General features: G+C 42.4%; 1 protein-coding gene across 1 annotated transcript in view; it reads right to left on the bottom strand.

The window, feature by feature from the left end:
• Positions 1 to 21,218, bottom strand: part of LOC139381238 (F-box only protein 40-like) — a 42,952-nt gene that overhangs the window by 8,125 nt on the left and 13,609 nt on the right. Inside the window, exons 2-6 of the mRNA XM_071124706.1 lie at positions 11,426 to 11,468; positions 9,939 to 11,144; positions 769 to 1,055; positions 502 to 633; positions 60 to 414 (exon numbers count right to left, since the gene is read on the bottom strand). Of these exons, the coding sequence (XP_070980807.1) occupies positions 60 to 414; positions 502 to 633; positions 769 to 1,055; positions 9,939 to 11,144; positions 11,426 to 11,428 (1,983 nt within the window). The 5' untranslated portion in view covers positions 11,429 to 11,468. The remainder of the gene's footprint in view (positions 1 to 59; positions 415 to 501; positions 634 to 768; positions 1,056 to 9,938; positions 11,145 to 11,425; positions 11,469 to 21,218) is intronic.

The raw sequence follows: 21,218 nt of genomic DNA, 5'->3' as shown, positions 1-21,218 counted from the left end.
AACAAAGGAAAAGCACCATAAAAAATTAAATTTAGGAACTTCTATCTCGGCTAACTCACCACCTTCTTGGCCTTCCACTTGGCCATGCCAGTCTTATAGGTCTTCTTCTCCCAGAGGAGGGAGACCATCCCCCTGTCGTGCAGTAGAGAGGAACACACCTCCCTCATGAGGTGGGACACCAGGGCCAGTTGGGACAGAGAAAGGCTGTCCAAGAAGCTGGCCATGTGGTACAGCACCTCGTAGGGCAGAGTGCTCAGAGAGTCCTGGTCCCCTGCACCTCCACCTCCACCCCTCGACCTTCGCCTCCTGAGGTTTGAGACTGGTTCTGGAGCAGGCTGGGACTTGGAGTATTGGGGTTCCTCATTTAGAGAGGCAGGGACCGTGGGTCTCAGGCTGAAGCTACTAAGCTCTTTGCTGGAGGTACAGGTTAGATAAAGTTATTGTCAGGGTCAAGGTAATGGTAAGGGCTGTCTGTATGTTTCTATGAGGGAGCTTTCTTACTTGTAGGTGACGGTGGCAGTGTGTGTGGAGGGCTGGAACCTCCTCTGGCTGTAAGTGCAGCCCAGGTAGGCTAGGGGACACCTCTGCTCAAACCAGCCACTAGCACACATCTGTATGTCGGTGTGCACGTTCCTGAATAATAATGATGAGGAACATTAATTTTATTTGTCTAGAAAACATACTAAAGGATATCAAGCCATATCATATACTACACGACAGCGGGTCAGGTACGTGAAAGGTTTGGGCTACCTGAAGTGTTAGGAGTACCTGAAGTGTTTGGGGAACTCTCTGCGTTGGAAGGTGTGTCCACAGAGAAAGGTGAAGGCGGAGCTAGACTTGTTGTGTCGGGCTGTCACACCCTTCGCCTGCAGCTGGAGGTGGAGCTGGAGGGGGCGGTCCTCCGTCAGACTGGCCAATGAAGTGTCACGACCGAACGGAGCTGACAGGAAGGCGTAGGTCTGCGTCCCTGTGTCGCTCAGGAGGGCATCGCTGGACTGTGACTCAGCGATCAGGTGACCCCTCTGCTCCTTCTCCAGAGAACACAGAAGACTGGCCTGGAGGATACATGCAGGAAGGGTTTGGGAGTGATATGCACATCCTAACTTTTTACACTGTTGCTGGACAAGATTAAACGCTCACACCAGTAGAAATCCACTTTTTTGAGCTGAAAGACATTGGCCAGAGCTTACCCATGATGAAAGTCAATAAATCATTGTTTTAGTCAAAGTATGATACATTTGTGCTTGAAGTGACAGAACCGAACTGTCTGCTTCGTGCATATTTGTGCCAATGACGTGTCTTTTCCTATGAAATGATGTGTAACATTTTTTTTGCCTACGTTTAGTTTCAATACTTGTTTTAATTTGAATGGTACTACCCACTAGCATTGAATTGTTTATTAATCAGAAACACCTGCAAAGTTTGTGAGTCACATCTGAGCTGAGCAATATAATAGATCATCTTTGGCTACTGCAAATTAAGATAATTTACCATTTTGGAAAAATGGTCAGTTATGTAATTTTGACTGCTCATTAATTTATTTTATTACTATGCTATTTTTTAAGTCATGCCCTCCTCCATCCTTGGCTTTTCCTACATAAGTACGTATATCTCATGATGTTGATATTATCTTAATATCACAAACAGAACTGGAGTTATAACCAGCTTTAGTAGGGAATGTTGTATTTGAATGGTTTTCCCCGTTGCCCCTCTTCCCGACAGTAGGGCCTGCTGCACTCATTCTCCCAACATTGGAATGTTCAGTGCCCAGTTGATAATCACCCCGATAATTGCTTCTAAACTTAACCTAAACTATACCGCAATTAATTTCACACATATAACAACATATTTGATACTTTACTTAATGTATGATGGGGAGAAAGGGGGAAATGGGTGAGTTGATGAACAAGGGGAAGCAGATTATGGATATTTATGTCATCACCAAATGTGAATGTACCCTATATCAGTCCACCAAACCCAAGCAGTTTTATCAGTGTACTCTGGCCTACTAGGAGTATACAGTGAGAGATTTAATGAATTTACAAGAGGACCAAGACGAATGGATGCACATGCTGCGTTATCGCTGCTACAAACAAAGGTATGTCAACATTACATTACACCTATTGCCATACATAAACTTATACAATGCTTGAAGTGACAGAACACATGTTTTTCCTATGGGAAAAATAATCCTAATGTTTTCTACTCTACTGTGTTCCATAGGTTGGTGTGGATGTTTTGGAGAGACTTCATCATGAGTCTGGCATATGGGCTACGTTTGAGACCTATGAGGGCCAAGGCAGCAGCACAGATTCCATGGGATCCTTTGCGTGAGATAAAATTGCTCACAGCTCCCGGGGAGGAGTCGGTGCCAGGTGGCCAGATGCACAAAGACAGATCCCAAGACACTTGTGTAACCTGCAAGTGATGTGTTTGTGGGAAGTGTGTCAAGCAAATGAAAGTGGAAGATTTGTGTCAACTGTTAGGACAAGGAATAAGCTCTAAATTAAATCAAACTGATGTCATTGAGTAAAAATGCACGCCATGTAAGCATGAGCTGATAATAATGTTTTCTTTATGACTGCTGTCATATCGACACTTATATTAATTGTAATGCCATTATTGCTTTTGTGCCGATATTCACTATTTATCGAGCACACTTTGCACTTATAATGATGTTTAACCTTTCTAGGGCAGGGGGCAGTATTTTGACATCCGGATGAAAAGCATGCCCAAAGTAAACTGCCAGTTACTCAGGCCCAGAAGCTAGGATATGCATATGCATGGTAGTATTTGATAGAAAACACTCTAAAGTTTCCAAAACTGTTAAAATAATGTCTGTGAGTATAACAGAACTGATATGGCAGGTGAATGCGGCCCGCTACCAAGGACTGCAGGCCCTCCATCTCCTTCTCCGTGGCCGACTTGAGTAAAACATTTAAACGTGTTAACCCTCGCAAGGCTGCTGGCCCAGACGGCATCCCTAGCCTCGTCCTCAGAGCATGGGCAGACTAGCTGGCTGGAGTGTTTACGGACATATTCAATCTATCCCTATCCCAGTCTACTGTCCCCACTTGTTTCAAGATGTCCACCATTGTTCCTGTACCCAATAAAGCAAAGGTAACTGAAGTAAATGAATATCGCCTCATAGCACTCACTTCTGTCACCATGAAGTGCTTTGAGAGGCTAGTCAAGGATCATATCACCTCCACCTTACCTGCCACCCTAGACCCACTTCAATTTGCTTACCGCCCATATAGGTCCACAGACGATGCATTTGCCATCACACTGCACTATCCAATCTGGACAAGAGGAACACCTTTGTAAGAATGCTGTTCATTGACTACAGCTCAGCCTTCAACACCATAGTACCCTCCAAGCTCATCATTAAGATTGGGGCCCTGGGTCTGTGCAACTGGGTCCTGGACTTCCAGACGGGCCTCTACCTGTACATGACCATCTGATCATTTATCACTCCAGTGTTAATCTGCAAAATTGTAATTATTCGCCTACCTCCTCATGCCTTTTGCACACAATGTATATAGACTCCCCTTTTTTCTACTGTGTTATTGACTTGTTAATTGTTTACTCCATGTGTAACTCTGTGTTGTCTGTTCACACTGCTATGCTTTATCTTGGCCAGGTCGCAGTTGCAAATGGGAACTTGTTCTCAACTAGCCTACCTGGTTAAATAAAGGTGAAATGAAATTTTAAAAAATTAAATAGGTGGTGAAGGTAGGAATCTCCCCCCTGCTGATCCTCAACACTGGGGCCTCACAAGGGTGCGTGCTCAGCCCCCTCCTGTACGCCCTATTCACAAATGACTGCGTGGCCAGGTGCATCAAAGCTGGGACAGAGAGACTGAAAAACAGCTTCTATCTCAAGGCCATCAGACTGTTAAACAGCCATCACTAACACAGAGAGGCTGCTGCCTACATACAGACTTGAAATCAGTGTCCAGTTTAATAAATGGATCACTAGTCACTTCAATAATGCAACTTTAATAATGTTTACATATCTTGCATTACTCATCTCATATGTATATACTGTATTTTATACCATCTATTGCATCTTGCCTATGCCACTCGATCATCGCTCATCCATATATTTATATGTATATTTTCTTATTCCATCCCTTTGCTTAGCTTTTTGTGTATTAGGTAGTTGTTGTGGAATTGTTAGATTTCTGTCAGATATTACTGTGGAACTAGATACACAAGCATTTTGCTACCCACACAATAACGTCTGCTAACCATGTGTATGTGACCCCAAAACATTTGATTTAGCCATGCTGGTTAAGTGTGCCTTGAATTCTAAATAAATCACTGCCAGTGTCAACAGCAAAGCAACTCAACACCATCACACCTTCTCCTCCATGCTTCATGGTGGGAATCACACATGTGGAGGTCATCCGTTCACATAATGTCTCACACAGACACAGAGGTTGGAACCAAATATCTAAAATTTGGACTCAGACCAAAGGACTGATTTCCACTGGTCTAATGTCCATTGCTTGTGTTTCTTGGCCCAAGCAAGTTTCTTCTTATTATTGGTGTCCTTTAGTAGTGGTTTCCTGCAACAATTCGACCATTAAGCCCTGATTCACACAGTCTCCTCCTCTCCTCTGAGTGCCTCGAACTCAGGCCCTGTGTGGAGCTAACTGACCCCTCTCTGCCTATTCATCGCCATTTACCCGTTGTTGCTGTCTTAGCTGTTTACCCATTGTTGTCTTAGCCCTCCCAATCAACACCTGTGATTGCTTTATGCCTCCCTCTAATGTCAATATGCCTTGTATACTGTTGTTTAGGGTAGCTGTCATTGTTTTGTTTTACTGCAGAGCTCCTAGTCCCGCTCTACATGCCTCGGTTAGCTCCCTTGCCCCACACCCCACATATACGGAGACTGCACCTAGTTTAACTGGTATTTCCAGAGATGCAACCTCTCTCATTGTCACTTTACCTCCACTGTACTCACACCCTACCATGCCCTTGTCTGTGCATTATGCCCTGAATCTATCTTACCACACCCAGAAGTCTGCTCCTTTTACTCTTTGTTCCAAACGCACTAGACAACCAGTTCTTATAGCCTTTAGCCTTATCCTACTCCTCCTCTGTCCCTCTGGTGATGTTGAGGTTAACCCAGGTCCTGTGTGTCCCCAGGCGCTCTCATTTGTTGACTTCTGTATCCGCAAAAGCCTTGGGTTCATGCATGTTAACATCAGAAGCCCCGTCCCTAAATTTTCTTTATTCACTGCTTTAGCACACTACGCCAACCCAGATGTCCTAGCCGTGTCTGAATCCTGACTTAGGAAGGCTACCAAAAATTCTGAAATTTCCATCCCCAATTACAACATTTTCCATCAAGATAGAACTGCTAAAGGGGGTGGAGTTGCAACTACTGCAAAGATATCAGAGTTCTGTCATACTATCCAGGTCTATGTTACTTTTAAAAATCAATTTATCCAGAAATTAGTCTCTCACTGTTGACGCTTGTTATAGACCCCCTTCAGCTCCCAGCTGTGCCCTGGACACCACATGTGAATTGATCGCCCCCCCCCCCCAACTATCTTCAGAATTCGTACTGTTAGGTGACATAAACTGGGATATGCTTAGATCCTTCAATTTAAGCTATATGCCCTCAATCTCACACAAATTATCAAGGAGCCTACCAGTAACAACCCCAAATCCGTAAACATGGGCACCCTCAAAGATATCATCCTGACCAACTTGCCCTCTAAATACACTGCCTCATTGCCTGCATCCGTTATGGGTCCTCGGTCAAAAGACCACCCCTCATCACTGTCCAACGCTCCATAAAACACTTCTGCGAGCAGGCCTTTCTAATCGACCTGGCCTGGGTATCCTGGAAGGATATTGACCTCATCCTGTCAGTAGAGGATGCCTGGTTGTTCTTCAGAAGTGCCTTCCTCACCATCTTAAATAAGCATGCCCCTTTCAAAAAATGTTGAACTAAGAAGATATATAGATAGCCCTTTGTTCACTCCAGACTTGACTGCCCTTGACCAGCACAAAAACATCCTGTGGCTCACTGCACTAGCTTTGAATAGTCCCCGCAGTATGCAACTTTTCAGGGAAGTCAGGAACCAATACACAGTCAGTTAGGAAAGAAAAGGCTAGCTTTTTCAAACAGAAATTTGCATCCTGCAGTACTAGTTCCAAAACGTTCTGGGACATTGTAAAGTCCATGGAGAATAAGAGCAACTCCTGTCAGCTGCCCATTGCACTGAGGCTAGGAAACACTGTCACCACATATAAATACACAAAATCGACAGCATTGCACACCCCGCAGCAACTGGCCCAAGCCCCCCCGCTTCTCCTTCACCCAAATCCAGACAGCTGATGTTCTGAAAGAACTGCAAAATCAGGACCCCTACAAATCAGTTGGGCCAGACAATCTGGCCCCTCTCTTCCTAAAATTGTCATATTGAAAAGCGGCCGCGGTCATCCACCTCTTCAAAGGGGGAGACACTCTAAACCCAAACTGTTACAGACCTATATCCATACTGCCCTGCCTTGCTAAAGTCTTCGAATGCCAAGTGAACAAAGATCGCCAACCATCTCAAATCCCACCGTATCTTCTCCACTATGTAATCCAGTTTCCGAGCTGGTCACGGGTGCACCTCAGCCACGCTCAAGGTCCTAAACGATGTCATCGATAAAAACAGTACTGTGCAGCCACCTTCATCAACCTGACCAAGTTTTTTCGACTCTGTCAATCACTGCATTCTAAATCGGCGGACTCAACAGCCTTGGTTTCTCAAATGACTGCCTCGCCTGGTTCATTAGCTACTTATCAAATAGAGTTCAGTGTATCAAATCGGAGGGCCTGCTGTCCGGACCTCTGGCAGTCTCTAGGTTTCAATTCTCAGGCAGACTCTTTTCTCTGTATATATCAATGATGTTGCTCTTGCTGCTGGTGATTATTTGATCTACCTCTACTCAGACGACACCATTCTGTATACATCTGGCCCTTCTTTGGACAATGTGTTAACAAACCTCCAAATGAGCTTCCATGCCATTTAACAATGCCATTTAACACTCCTTCCGTGGCTTCCAACTGCTCGTAAATGCAAGTAAAACTAAATGCATGCTCCTCAACCGATCGCTACCCGCCCGAATAACATCACTACTCTGGACGGTTATGACTTAGAATATGTGGACAGCTGTAAATACCTAGGTGTCTGGTTAGACTGTAAACTCTCCTTCCAGACTCACATTAAGCATCTCCAATCCAAAGTTAAATCTCGAATCGGCTTCCTATTTTGTAACAAAGCCTCCTTCACTCATGCTGCCAAACATACCCTCGTAAAACGGACTATCCTGCTGATCCTTGGCTTCGGCGATGTCGATTACAAAATAGCCTCCAACACTCTACTCAGAAAATTGGATGCAGTCTATCACAGTGTCATCTGTTTTGTCACCAAAGCCCCATATACTACCCACCATTGCGACCTTTATGCTCTCGTTGGCTGGTCCTCGCTACATATTCGTCGCCAAACCCACTGGCTCCAGGTCATCTATAGGTCTTTGCTAGGTAAAGCTCCGCCTTATCTCAGCTCACTGGTCACCATAGCAACACCCACCTGTAGCACGCGCTCCAGCAGGTATATTGCACTTGTCATCCCCAAAACCAACACTTCCTTTGGCCGCCTTTCCTTCCAGTTCTCTGCTGGCAATGACTGGAACGAATTGTTAAAAATCACTGAAGTTGGAGACATATCTCTCTCACTAACTTCAAGCATTGTCTGTCAGAGCAGCTTCCGATCGCTGCAGCTGTATACAGCCCATCTGTAGATAGCCCATCCAACCAACTACCTACCTCATCCCTCATCATCATTTTTTCTGCTCTTTTGCACACCAGTATTTCTACTTGCACATCCTCATCTGCACATCTATCACTCCAGTGTTAATTGCTAAATTGTAATTGTACTTCTCCACTATAGCCTATTTATTGCCTTACCTCCTTACTTCATTTGCACACACTGTATACAGATTTTCAATTGTGTTATTGACTGTTTGTTTATCCCGTGTGTAACTCTGTGTTGTTGTTTTTCTCGCACTGCTTTGCTTTATCTTGGCCAGGTCGCAGTTGTAAATTAGACTTGTTCTCAACTAGCCTACCTGGTTAAATAAAGGTGAATTAAAAAAATAAAAATAAAAAACTGATGTGTCTGTTACTTGAACTCTGTGAAGCATTTGTTTGGGCTGCAATTTCTGAGGCTGGTAACTCTAATTAACTTATCCTCTGCAGCAGAGGTAACTCTGGGTCTTTCTTTCCTGTGGCGGACCTGATGAGATCCAGTTTCATTATAGCGAATGATGGTTTTTGCGACTGCACTTTCAAAATCCTTGAAATGTTCCGTATTGACTTAACGTAATGATGGACTGTTGTTTCTCTTTGCTTCTTTGAGCTGTTCTTGCCATAATATGGACTTTGTCTTTTCCCAAATTGGACTATCTTCTATATACCACCACTATCTTGTCTCAACACAACTGATTGGCTCAAATGCATTAAGAAGGAAAGAAATTCCACAAATGAACTTTTAAGAAGCCACACCTGCTAATTGAAATGCATTCCAGGTGATGACCTCATGAAGCTGGTTGAGAGAATGCCAAGAGTTTGCAAAGCTGTCAACAAGGCAAAGGAATGGTACTTTGAAGAATCGCAAATATAAAATATGAACACTTTTTTTGGTTACTACATGATTCCATATTTGTTATGTCATAGTTTTGATGTCTTCACTATTATTCTACAATGTAGAAAATAGTAAAATAGAAAGAAAAACCCTTGAATGAGTAGGTGTTCAAACTTTTTATTGGCACTGTATACTCACTCTACAGTAACAAACTATTGAAAATGCTATTTTGTTATTTGAAATTAGAAAATAAATCTTATTTTAATGCTACCTAAAACCTTCATGAAAACAACCAAATTGTTATTTTAGCAATAGCATATATGAAATATATGAATTACACTGTTAGAATTCTACAGTCCCTCAAGGCCCAGTGGTTCTAGTGTTAATGGGGTGGGTCTCCCATAGACTCAAATGCAATAGCAGATGGGTCTGGTCTACTTAGTTCATTGACTTTAATTGATCCAGAGAAAAACAGCAAGTGGGCTCTCGCTTCCACTTCCTTCTTTTTGCTGTAGCCTGCACTTGGCTGCCTGAGCCATGGAGCAAATTAGAATAAGGGGTGTAAACTAATGTTTTTGCACCTCCCTATTTTCAACCATTCCAAAAGAGAAATCTCCACCCACCCGGGGCACCGGTACATGCAAAACAAACTCGCCCATTGTCTCAATAGTTAGGCTATCCATATTACCAGAGCTTATGTTCTTTCTATTTCTATGGCATAATCACAGCCGCAATTTAGATAATGCACTGATATATAGCTAGCTTAATGACATCTGGAATATGACACAGTTTCACTGGAATTATCAAATGGGAAGAGTCAGACAAACGTCAACATGTTAACAGCTTGTGTAGGCATGGTTTAGCTGAGACTCATTTCTTGACAGGTAGGCTGGTAGTCTTTTTAAGAAATCATTATTTTCAACCGTCTTTACATGAAATAGTGCTCACATAACTTTCATTGGCCAGCTAAGGTTAGCATACTAGCTAGTTACTCTGACAGCTGTCAGTCAGTATGTTATTTGTCATTATTTCTCTGCTACACATGGAAATCACCACAACGCTCACACCCCCAATTCCTGAATATGTATTAGCTTAAATGAGAATTTCCGCTCTAGGAAAGGAATTACTCTAAATAGGTGCGGCAACTTCCTCTGAGGTGGGCCCACATTTTCAGTTAGGCATGAATTGATGCTAATAGGAGACTAATGAACTATAATGGGAGACTATTGGTCTGCAACTACTTTGACTGGAGATATCCAAAGAGTTCACCTTGAACTCTCACCTGCACCTCCTCCCAGATAGGCATGTCCTGTGGCTCCACCCCCAGGTCGCTGGTGTCCACGGCCGTATCCACCCTCTTCCGGTGTCCGGGGTTCCTGATGCGTGTGTGTTTGGCCGTGAAGCTGGTGGGAATCTTAAAGGTCCTCACTGTGTTGATTTTCATGGGCTCCAGCTGGCTGTAGTAATACATCTGCTTCTTCTTAGTGCCGGCCAGACAGGCCACACACTGGGGGTTGGGGCGTTTGTCTGTGTGTGTGTGTGTGTCATTAAGTGCGTGCGTCCCTGTGGTGGTCAGGGTCTGTGATTGATGTGATTCCATCTCTTGACCTCTAACTCCTGATGCTTGACCCTGACCTCTGCCCCTTGCCTCTGCCTCTTGGTTAGCCTCAGCTATCATGCAGCCTCCCCTCTCCATGTTAAACATGCGCTCCCAGACGTAGGCCACCGGGCCCTCTGATCCTACCACCCTTCCTCTGGCCAGCTCCTCCCTCTCCTCCTGGGTCAGCTCTCTCTCCTCCTCCCTCTCTCTGTCCCTCTCCATAACCGCCTCCTGAATATCCTCAGGTAGGGGTCCATACCATCCTCGATTAGCAGGAGACACACAGCCAACCCTGTTAGGGAAAGACAGTCCTCCATCCACTCCCTGTGCCTCCAGGGCCTCCCTCTCCTTCTCTTCCTTCTCCCTCCTCCTCCCCTCCCTTCTCCTCTGCTCCTCCCTCTCCTCCACTTCCACCCTCTCAATCAGCTCAGGGAAGAGATTCTTCATCTTCAGGGAGTGGAACAAATGGTGCTGATCTCTCAGAGCCATGGCCAGGTCCAGCGCCTCACCGTGTCCTCCCCCCTCCTCCTCTTCCTTCACTAGGTTATCCTGCAGGGCCGAATGTGTGTGTGACTGGGCGTCCTCGGCTGGCCAGCGGTTCCACTCCATGGAGCAGCACACCACGCTGGCTGGACAGACCTGCAGATGGGTCGCCAGCCAGGAACGGGGCATGCTGATTGGACAGCCGAAGCCCGCGTTTAAGCACGGCACCCTCTCATTGGGGCAGAGTAGTGCATGCTCCTCCTCTTTGCACAGGTGAAAGAGGGCGCCACACTGTAGGCGGCAGGGGATGAGCACACATGACACCGAGATCTCCACAGGGGCCTTGCAGCACTGGCTGAAACAGCTGTCACAGTGGCGGTGACCGCTGGGGCGGGAAGGACGAACCTTAGGGGAGGGCAAGACACAGGTTGAGAGGGAGGTAGAGGGAATGAGAGTGAGTGAGAGAGCGAGAAAAACAGAGAGAGGGAAAGATGGAGGAAGGGAGCGAGGGACAAAGCAAGAGAGAGATAGTCATAGGCAAAGAACATAGGCAAAGAGTCAAAACTACTCTCAATGAAAAACATAAACTCTGTTTTAATGATTTCCCATTTTATGATTGTCGTTATTTGGTTTCAATAGCTATTGAAATTTGATTCATTTTGTGTTCAAATTAATTTTGAACTTACCATATTCACAGAACTTCAGTGTGTCAAATAATTGGTGAATGTCCTGAAAAACAAATAATTTATATGATTAGACAATAAAGTTGTTTTGTGTCAACCTCCCTAAAGGTAGAGGTAATAACAACAAACAATAACAGGACAGATATAACACAGACAATCCTCTGATCAGACTATCATGGGAATCATGATCATGGGTGGTAGTGTATGGTGTTGGCCATGGTGTTGGGACGAATCTGTCCCACTACCTATTTGACACAAAGTCTGTGTTCTTATTATCTACCCTTATCTATTATCTATTCTGGGTAAGGTAGAGAATCGGAATGTAGTCCATGTTTTCTCTTGTCTTTCCTGTTCCCTCACTTTCTATCAACGTACCAAGTAAAAACATGTTTAAAATACAATGAACAGAAATACAAACGCAACATGCAACCATTTCAAAGATTTTACTGACTTATAGTTGAGGAAATCATTCAAATGAAATAAATTCATTTGGTCCTAATCTATGGATTAGTTGGTCACAGAACCATCGGATTCTTGGTCAGCTCCCTGACCAGGCCCTTCTCCCCCGATTGCTCAGTTTGGCTGGACGGCCAGCTCAAGGAAGAGTCTTGATAGTTCCAATGTGTTCTTGGGGACCATCAATGCTACCAAAATGTTTTGGTACCCTTACCTAGATCTGTGCCTCAACACAAATCCTGTCTTGGAGCTCAACAGAAAATTCCTTTGACCTCATGGCTTAGTTTTTGCTCTGACATGCATTGTCAACTATGGGACCTTATACAGAGAGGTGTGTGCCTTTCCAAATCATGTCCAATCAATTGAATTTACCACAGCTGGACTCCAATCAAGTTGTAGAATATTGTTTATTCTTCTCCCTTTTCTCTCCAATTTCGATCTTGTCTCATTGCTGCAACTCCCCAATGGGCAGGGGAGAGGCAAAGGTCGAGTCATGCATCCTCCGAAACATGACCCGCCAAACTGCGCTTCTGATCACCCGCCCATAGACACAATGTAAGTAACCTAATTTATGTCCCTCTTACTGCCCTGAATGTCTCTGCTGAACCTACAGCTATTGTATGCAGTAATATATGCCTATGAACCAGAATTATACTGTTAACACTGAGGTGGTGTGTCCTAGCAGGAAGTCCACTGTGTGCAGCTCACCCTGCACAAATAAAAATAACCTGAGCATGTTTACCTCTGATAATCTTCCCAGTAAAGCAAGAAAAACAATCAAGCATCCCAGAAAAGTGTTAGAAATAGCCCACATTAACATATGTTGCTTAAGAAACGAGGTTCATGAAATCAATAATTTCTAGTAACAGATGACATTCATGTTCTGAAACTCACTTAGATAATATATTTGATGGTACAGTGGTAGCAATACATGGTTATAAGATCTACAGAAAAGATATAAATGCCATACGGGGGCGGTGCTGTGGTCTATATTCAGAACCACATTCCTGTAAAGCTTAGAGAGGATCTCATGTTAAATGCTGTTGAAGTAATATGGCTACAGGTTCATCTGCCTCACGTAATGCCCATTCTGGTGGGAAGCTGCTATAGATCACCAGGTGCTAACAGTCAGTATCTGGATAACATGTGTGAAATGCTTGATAATATATGTGATATCAATAGAGACGTATAATTTCTGGGTGATTTAAATATTGACTGGCTTTCATCAAGCTGCCCACTCAAAAAAGAAAAAGCTTCAAACTGTAACTAGTGCCTCCAACCTGGTTCAGGTTATCAATCAAACTACCAGGGTATTTACAAACAGCACATAAATGAAATCATCAACATGTATTGATCATATCTTTACTAATACTGCAGAAATTAGTTTGAAAGCAGTATTAAAATCCATTGGATGTAGTGATTACAATATAGTAGCCATATCTAGGAAACCTAGTATAGTACTTAACTTCTCTAGGGTAGGGGGCAGCATTCGGAATTTTGGATGAAAAGCATGCCCAAATTAAAACGGCCTGCTACTCGGGCCCAGAAGATATGATATGCATATAACTGGTAGATTTGGATAGAAAACACTCTAAAGTTTCCAAATTTTTTAAAATAGTGTCTGTTAGTTTAACAGAACTGATTAAGCAGGCGAAAACCTGAGAAAAATCCATTCAGGAAGTATTTTTTTTGTTGGTTTTGTAGTTTTCTATTCAATGCCATTACAGTATCCATTGACTTAGGACTCCATTTGCCGTTCCTATGCCTTCCACTAGATGTCAACAGTCTTTAGAAATCGTTTCAGGCTTGTATTCTTATAAATGAGGGAGTAAGACCAGTCTGAACGAGTGTGTCGCAGAGCTTTTTCATGCGCATGTGCATTTCTTGTTTACCTTTTATATTGACAACGTTATTGTCCGGTTGAAATATTATAGATCATTTAGGCTAAAAAACAACCTGAGGATTGAATATAAACATCGTTTGACATGTTTCTATAAACTTTACGGATACAATTTTGATTTTTTTTTTGTCTGATTGTTTTGACTGCGTTTGAGCCTGTGGATTACTGAAGAAAACGCGCTAACAAAACGGAGGTTTTTGGATATAAAGAGACTTCATCGAACAAAAGGAACATTTATTGAGTAAATGAATGTCTTCTGATTGCCACCATATGAAGATCATTAAAGGTAAGGGATTAATTTTATCTCTATTTCTGAGTTTTGTAACGCTTCTGCTTGGCTGGTTACTGTTTGTAATAATTTGTCAACTGGGCTATGTTCTGGGCTAGGTATGTTCTGGGCTAGGTATTGCTTTCGCCGAAAGCATTTTATAAATATGACACTGTGGTTGGTTTAACAAGAAGTTAATCTTTAAACCTATGTAAAATATGTTTTGTTTTCTGAATTTTTATAATGAGCATTTCTGTATTTGAATTTGGCGCTCTGCAATCTCACTGGATGTTGGCCAGATGGGACGCTAGCGTCCCACATACCCTAGAGAGGTTTTAAGAGTTTTAAGAGTTTAAGAGGTTTCAACCGATTGGAAAATGTACTACAAATGGAGCAATCATGTGACAAAACTGAATAAAAAGAAGAAACTACACTGTGAAACAAATATAAATGACATAGAGAATGATAGTACAAATCTTTGGAGCACCTTAAATGAAAAAGGCAAACTCAGCTCCATCATAAGTCAGCTGGCTCATTCGTCACAAAACCCACTGATATTACCAACTATTTTAATGAATCTTTCATTAGCAAGATTAGCAAACTTAGGCATGACATGCCAGAAACAAACGCTGACACTACTCATCCAAGTATATCTGACCAAATTATGAAAGACAAGCATTGTAATTTTGAATTCCGTAAAGTAAGTAAAATTATTGTTGTCTATCAACAATGACAAGCCACCAGGGTCTGACAACTTGGATGGAAAATTACTGAGGATAATATCAGACGATATTACCACTTCTATATGCATTATCTTAAATCTAAGCCTACTTTCTAGAGTGTCCTCAGGCCTGGATGGAAGCAAAAGTTATTCCCCTACCTAAGAATAGTAAAGCCCCCTTTACTGGCTCAAATGGCCGAACAATCAGCCTGTAACCAACCCTTAGTAAACTTCTGGAAATAAATTGTGTTTGACTAGATAAAATGCTTTTTTACAGCACACTTCTAGAGAAGGACATTCAACAAGCACAGCACTTACACAAGTAACTGATGATTGACTGAGAGAAATTGATTATAAAATGATTCTGGGGGGTGTTTTGTTAGCCTTTAGTGTGGCTTTAGAAATTATCGATCATAGTCTGTTGCTGGAAAAAAACGTATGTGTTATGGTTTTACACCCCCTGATATATTGTGGAAAAAGAGTTACCTGTCTAAAAATAACACAGAGGGTGTTATCTATAACGGAAGCCTCTCCAACAAAATCCAGGTAGAATCTGGAATGCCCCAGGACAGCTGTCTAGGACCATTACTTTTTTCAAGTAAAGCAAAGCCAATGTGTCTGTGTATGTAGATGACTCAACACACTATACACGTCAGCTACCACCGTGACTGAAATGAAGGCAACCCTTAACAAAGAGATGCAGTTAGTTCCAGAATGGGTGGCAAGGAATAAGTTAATCTTAAATATTTCAAAAACTAAAATACTTGTATTTGGGACAAATCATTCACTAAACCCTAAACCTCAACTAAATCTTGTAATGAATGATGTGGAAATTGAGCAAGTTGAGGAGACTAAACTGCTTGGAGTAACCCTGGATTGTAAACGGTCATGGTCAAAACATATTGATACAACAGTAGCCTGAACAGTAGTCTGCATTATAAATAGCACTATCAACAAGGCAGGTCCTACAGGCCCTAGTTTTGTCACACCTGGACTACTGTTCAGTCATGTAGTCAGGTGCCACAAAGAGGGAATAAGGAGAATTGCAATTAGCTCAGAACAGGGCAGCGCAGCCCTTGGTTGTACACAGAGGGCTAACATTAATAATATGCATGTCAATCTCTCCTGCCCCAAAGTTGAGGAGAGATTGACTTCATCACAATTTGTACTTGTGAGAGGTATTGACATGTTGAATGCACCAAGCTGTCTGTTTGAATTACTGGCACACAGCTCGGACACCCATCCATGCCCCACAAGACATGCCACCAGAGGTCTCTTCATAGTCCCCAAGTCCAGAACAGACTATGGGAGGCGGACAGTACTACATAGAGCCGTGACTACATGGAACTCTATTCCACATCAAGTAACTGATGCAAGCAGTAAAATCTGATTTAAAAAACAGATAAAAGTACACCTTATGGAACAGCAGGGACTGTGAAGCAACACAAACATAGACACATGCATGCAAACACACAATAACATACAGTTCACACTATACACACACACAAGATATACTGCATATACAGTGGGGCAAAAAAGTATTTAGTCAGCCACCATTTGTGCAAGTTCTCCCACTTAAAAAGATGAGAGAGGCCTGTAATTTTCATCATAGGGACACTTCAACTATGACAGACAAAATGAGAAAAAAAAAATCCAGAAAATCACATTGTAGGATTTTTAATGAACTTATTTGCAAATTATGGTGGAAAATAAGCATTTGGTCACCTACAAACAAGCAAGATTTCTGGCTCTCACAGACCTGTAACTACTTCTTTAAGAGGCTCCTCTGTCCTCCACTCGTTACCTGTATTAATGGCACCTGTTTGAACTTGTTATCAGTATAAAAGACACCTGTCCACAACCTCAAACAGTCACACTCTAAACTCCACTATGGCCAAGACCAAAGAGCTGTCAAAGGACACCAGAAACAAAATTGTGGACCGGCACCAGAATGGGAAGACTGAATCTGCAATAGGTTAGCAGCTTGGTTTGAATAAATCAACTGTGGGAGCAATTATTAGGAAATTGAAGACATACAAGACCACTGATAATCTCCCTCGATCTGGGGCTCCACGCAAGGTCTCACCCCGTGGGATCAAAACGATCATAAGAACGGTGAGCAAAAATCCCAGAACCACACGGGGGGACCTAGTGAATGACCTGCAGAGAGCTGGGACCAAAGTAACAAAGCCTACCATCAGTAACACACTACACCGCCAGACGTGTCCCCCTGCTTAAGCCAGTACATGTCCAAGCCCGTCTGAAGTTTGCTAGAGAGCATTTGGATGATCCAGAAGAAGATTGGGAGAATGTCGTATGGTCAGATGAAACCAAAATATAACTTTTTGGTAAAAACTCAACTCGTCGTGTTTGGAGGACAAAGAATGCTGAGTTGCATCCAAAGAACACCATACCTACTGTGAAGCATGTGGGTGGAAACAGCATGCTTTGGGGCTGTTTTTCTGCAAAGGGACCAGAAATGACTGATCCGTGTAAAGGAAAGAATGAATGGGGCCATGTATCGTGAGATTTTGAGTGAAAACCTTCCATCAGCAAGGGCATTGAAGATGAAACGTGGCTGGGTCTTTCAGCATGACAATGATCCCAAACACACCGCCCGGGCAATGAAGGAGTGGCTTCGTAAGAAGCATTTCAAGGTCCTGGAGTGGGCTAGCCAGTCTCCAGATCTCAACCCCATAGAAAATCTTTGGAGGGAGTTGAAAGTCCGTGTTGCCCAGCAACAGCCCCAAAACATCACTGCTCTAGAGGTGATCTGCATGGAGTAATGGGCCAAAATACCAGCAACAGTTTGTGAAAACCTTGTGAAGACTTACAGAAAATGTTTGACCTCTGTCATTGCCAACAAAGGGTATACAACAAAGTATTGAGATAAACTTTTGTTATTGACCAAATACTTATTTTCCATAATAATTTGCAAATAAATTCATTAAAAATCCTACAATGTGATTTCTGGATTTTTTTTCCCTCATTTTGTCTGTCATAGTTTAAGTGTACCTAGGATGAAAATTACAGGCCTCATCTTTTTAAGTGGGAGAACTTGCACAATTGGTGGCTGACTAAATACTTTTTTGCCCCACTGTATGTGGTAGTAGAGTAGGGGTCTGAGGGCTCACACTTACGTTGTGAAATCTGTTATGAATGTATTGTAATGTGTTTAAAATGTATAACTGCTTTAATTTTGCTAGACTCCAGGTAGAGTAGCTGCTGCTGTTGCACTAGATATTGTGGATCCATAATAAATACAAATACAAATGTTATGGGTATCCTTGTAATTGTTAAGGACTGGGGAGTTTTTCAGAATAAAAAAAAAACAGAAGGGAGCTAATCACAGGCAATATCCTAGAGGAAGACTTGGTTCAGTCTGCTTTCCACAAGACACTGAGATTAATTCACCTTTCAGCAGGACAACAACCTAAAACACAAGGCCAAATCTACACTGGAGTTGCTTACCAAGAAGACAGTGAATGTTCCTGAGTGGCCGTGTTACAGTTTTGACGTCAATCTACTTCAAAATCTAAAATTAATAATGGACAAATGTTGCACATCCAGGTGTTGAAAGCTCTTAGAGACTTACCCAGAAAGACTCAATCGCTGCCAAAGGTGCTTCTACAAAGTTTTGACAGAGGGGTGTGAACACTTACACTACTGTTCAAAAGTTTGGGGTCACTTAAAAATGTCCTTGTTTTTGAAAGAGATGCAACATTTTTGTCCATTAAAATAACATCAAATTGATCAGAAATACAGTGTAGATATTGTTAATGTTGTAAATGACTATTTTGAGCCTGTAATCGAACCCACAAATGATGATGCTCCAGATACTCATCTAGTCTGAAAAAGGCCAGCTTTATTCATCAGAACGGGGTGACAGGTAGCCTAGTGGTTAGAGCATTGGACTTGCAAGATCAAATCCCCAAGCTGACAAGGTAAAAATCTGTTGTTCTGCCCCTGAACAATGCAGTTAACCCACTGTTCCTAGGCAGTCATTGAAAATAAGTGGAAGTGGAAATCTGTCCTTTCGTCTGATGAGTCCAAATTTGAGAGTTTTGGTTACAACTGCCGTGTCTTTGTGATGCAGAGTAGGTGAATGGATGATCTCTGCATGTGTAGTTCCCACCGTGAAGCATGGAGGAGGAGGTGTGATGGTGTGGGGGTGCTTTGCTGATGACACTGTCTGTGATTTATATAGAATTCAAGGCACACTTAACCAGCATGGCTACCAAAGCATTCTCTAGCGATACGCCAAAACATCTGGCTTGCGTTTAGTGGGACTATCATTTGCTTTTCAACAGGACAATGACCCAACATACCTCCAGGCTGTATAAGGGCTATTTGACAAAGAAGGAGAGTGATGGAGTGCTGCATCATATGACCTGGCCTCCACAATCACCCAACCTCAACCCATTTGAGGTGGTTTGGGATGAGTTGGACCGCAGAGTGAAGGAGAAGCAGCCAACAAGTGTTCAGCATATAACTCCTTCAAGACTGTTGGAAAAGCCTTCCAGGTGAACCTAGTTGAGATAATGCCAAGAGTGTGTAAAGCTGGCAAAGGCAAAGGGTGGCTACTTCGAATAATCTAAAATATGAAATACACTTTGATTTGTTTAATAACACTTTTTTGGTTACTACATGATTTTATGTGTTATTTCATAGTTTTGACGTTTCACTCTTTTTCTACAATGTAGAAAATAGTAAAAATAAAGAAAAACTCTTGAATGAGTAGGTGTTTCCAAACTTTTGACTGGTATTTTACATTGCTTTGACCTAGCTAGTCAATGTTAGCAACCAAAGAGACAGTTGTCTAGCGCTAGCTGTAAACAGCCGAGTTTACTTTTCTGTTTTAAAGGGCCTTGACGAGTAGAATAACTAGCTATCTATCTAAATAACATTAGTATTTGAAACCTTCCAGTTGTAGGATTAAATGTCTATCAATTACAAAGTTTTGTTTCAGGCAGTGTTTTTTAATCATTTTCTAGATCAAGGATATCCACCTGTAATCCACATTATAAAATACAGCCCTAATCAATGTAAGTACAGAATATATATATATACTTTTTACATGTACTCTTTTCTCAATATTGTTGTATTGACTAAAATGGCGCCGACAGAGAAGGCCACCTCGCTTCTAGTCTTTAGGAAGCTTTGCAGTATTTTAAAAAATGTATTATTGCTTACATTGTTAGCCCAGAAAACCTTAAGTGTTATTACATACAGCAAGGGAAGAACTATTGGATATCAGAGAGACGTCAACTTACCAACTTAACTTACTTACTTATTATCAGGAATACGACTTTCCCAAAGCGGATCCTTTGTCCGAACCAACCAGGGCATTGGAACTGATTCCAGAAGTTGACCCCAAACAACTGCAGCAGAGGTAGACAAAGCGGCCTTCTGATCAGAAATTGGAGAAGCGCACACCACCCACCGCTTCCAAGTATATTAATCACTAATGTCTAGTCTCTAGATAACAAGGTAGATGAAATTAGGGCAATGGTTGCTTTCCAGAGAGACATCAGGAATTTTAACATACTCTGTTTCATAGAAACATGGCTCTGTCCGGATATGCTGTCAGAGTCGGTACCAGGATTCTTTGTGCTTTTCACAGACAGAAATAAACATCTCTCCGGGAAGAAGAAGGACGGGGTGTATGTTTCATGATTAACCACTCATGTTGTAAGTGTAACAACATACAAGAACTCAAGTCCTTTTGTTCACCTGACCTAGAATTCCTCACAATCAATCGCCGAACGTATTATCTCCCAAGATAATTTTTGTCGGTTATTGTCACAGCCGTGTATATCCCCCTCAAGCCGATTGTAACGACATTCGTCTTCCTCTGATGAGGAGTATGAAGGATTGGACCAATATGCAGCGTAGTACGTGTCCATGTTGAATAATTTATTAACAATTAACACCAAAAACAAAATAACAAGGAGAACCAACAAAAACGAAACAGTTCTGTCTGGTAAAGACACAGAGACAGAAACAATCACCCACAACTAAAATGGGGAAAACAGGCTACCTAAGTATGATTCTCAATCAGAGACAACGAACGACACCTGCCTCTGATTGAGAACCATACCAGGCCAAACACATAAACACAACATATAAAAAAGAACATAGACTACCCACCCCAACTCACGCCCTGACCAAACTAACACAAAAACATAATAAAGGAACTAAGGTCAGAACGTGACACCGATACCACGATGGCCCTCAAGGAACTGTACAACGTGACCATTCAGAAGTAGGCCTAGGCTGTTAAGCGACTGCAAGTGAAGAGCAAAATAATCCAAACATTTCCACACTCTAATTGTAGGCTAACCCATACCCAAACCGAGATTCTGTGAAAATAAAAATCTGATGGATTGGTACGTGTAGGCCATCATTGTAAACAATAATTAGTTCTTAACTGACTTGCCTAGTTAAATAA

Source organism: Oncorhynchus clarkii, chromosome 2, assembly GCF_045791955.1.
Source record: "Oncorhynchus clarkii lewisi isolate Uvic-CL-2024 chromosome 2, UVic_Ocla_1.0, whole genome shotgun sequence".
NCBI classification, from domain to species: domain Eukaryota; kingdom Metazoa; phylum Chordata; class Actinopteri; order Salmoniformes; family Salmonidae; genus Oncorhynchus; species Oncorhynchus clarkii.
Note: the sequence above shows the minus strand (reverse complement) of the source record. Positions and strands in the feature narration are given on the sequence as shown.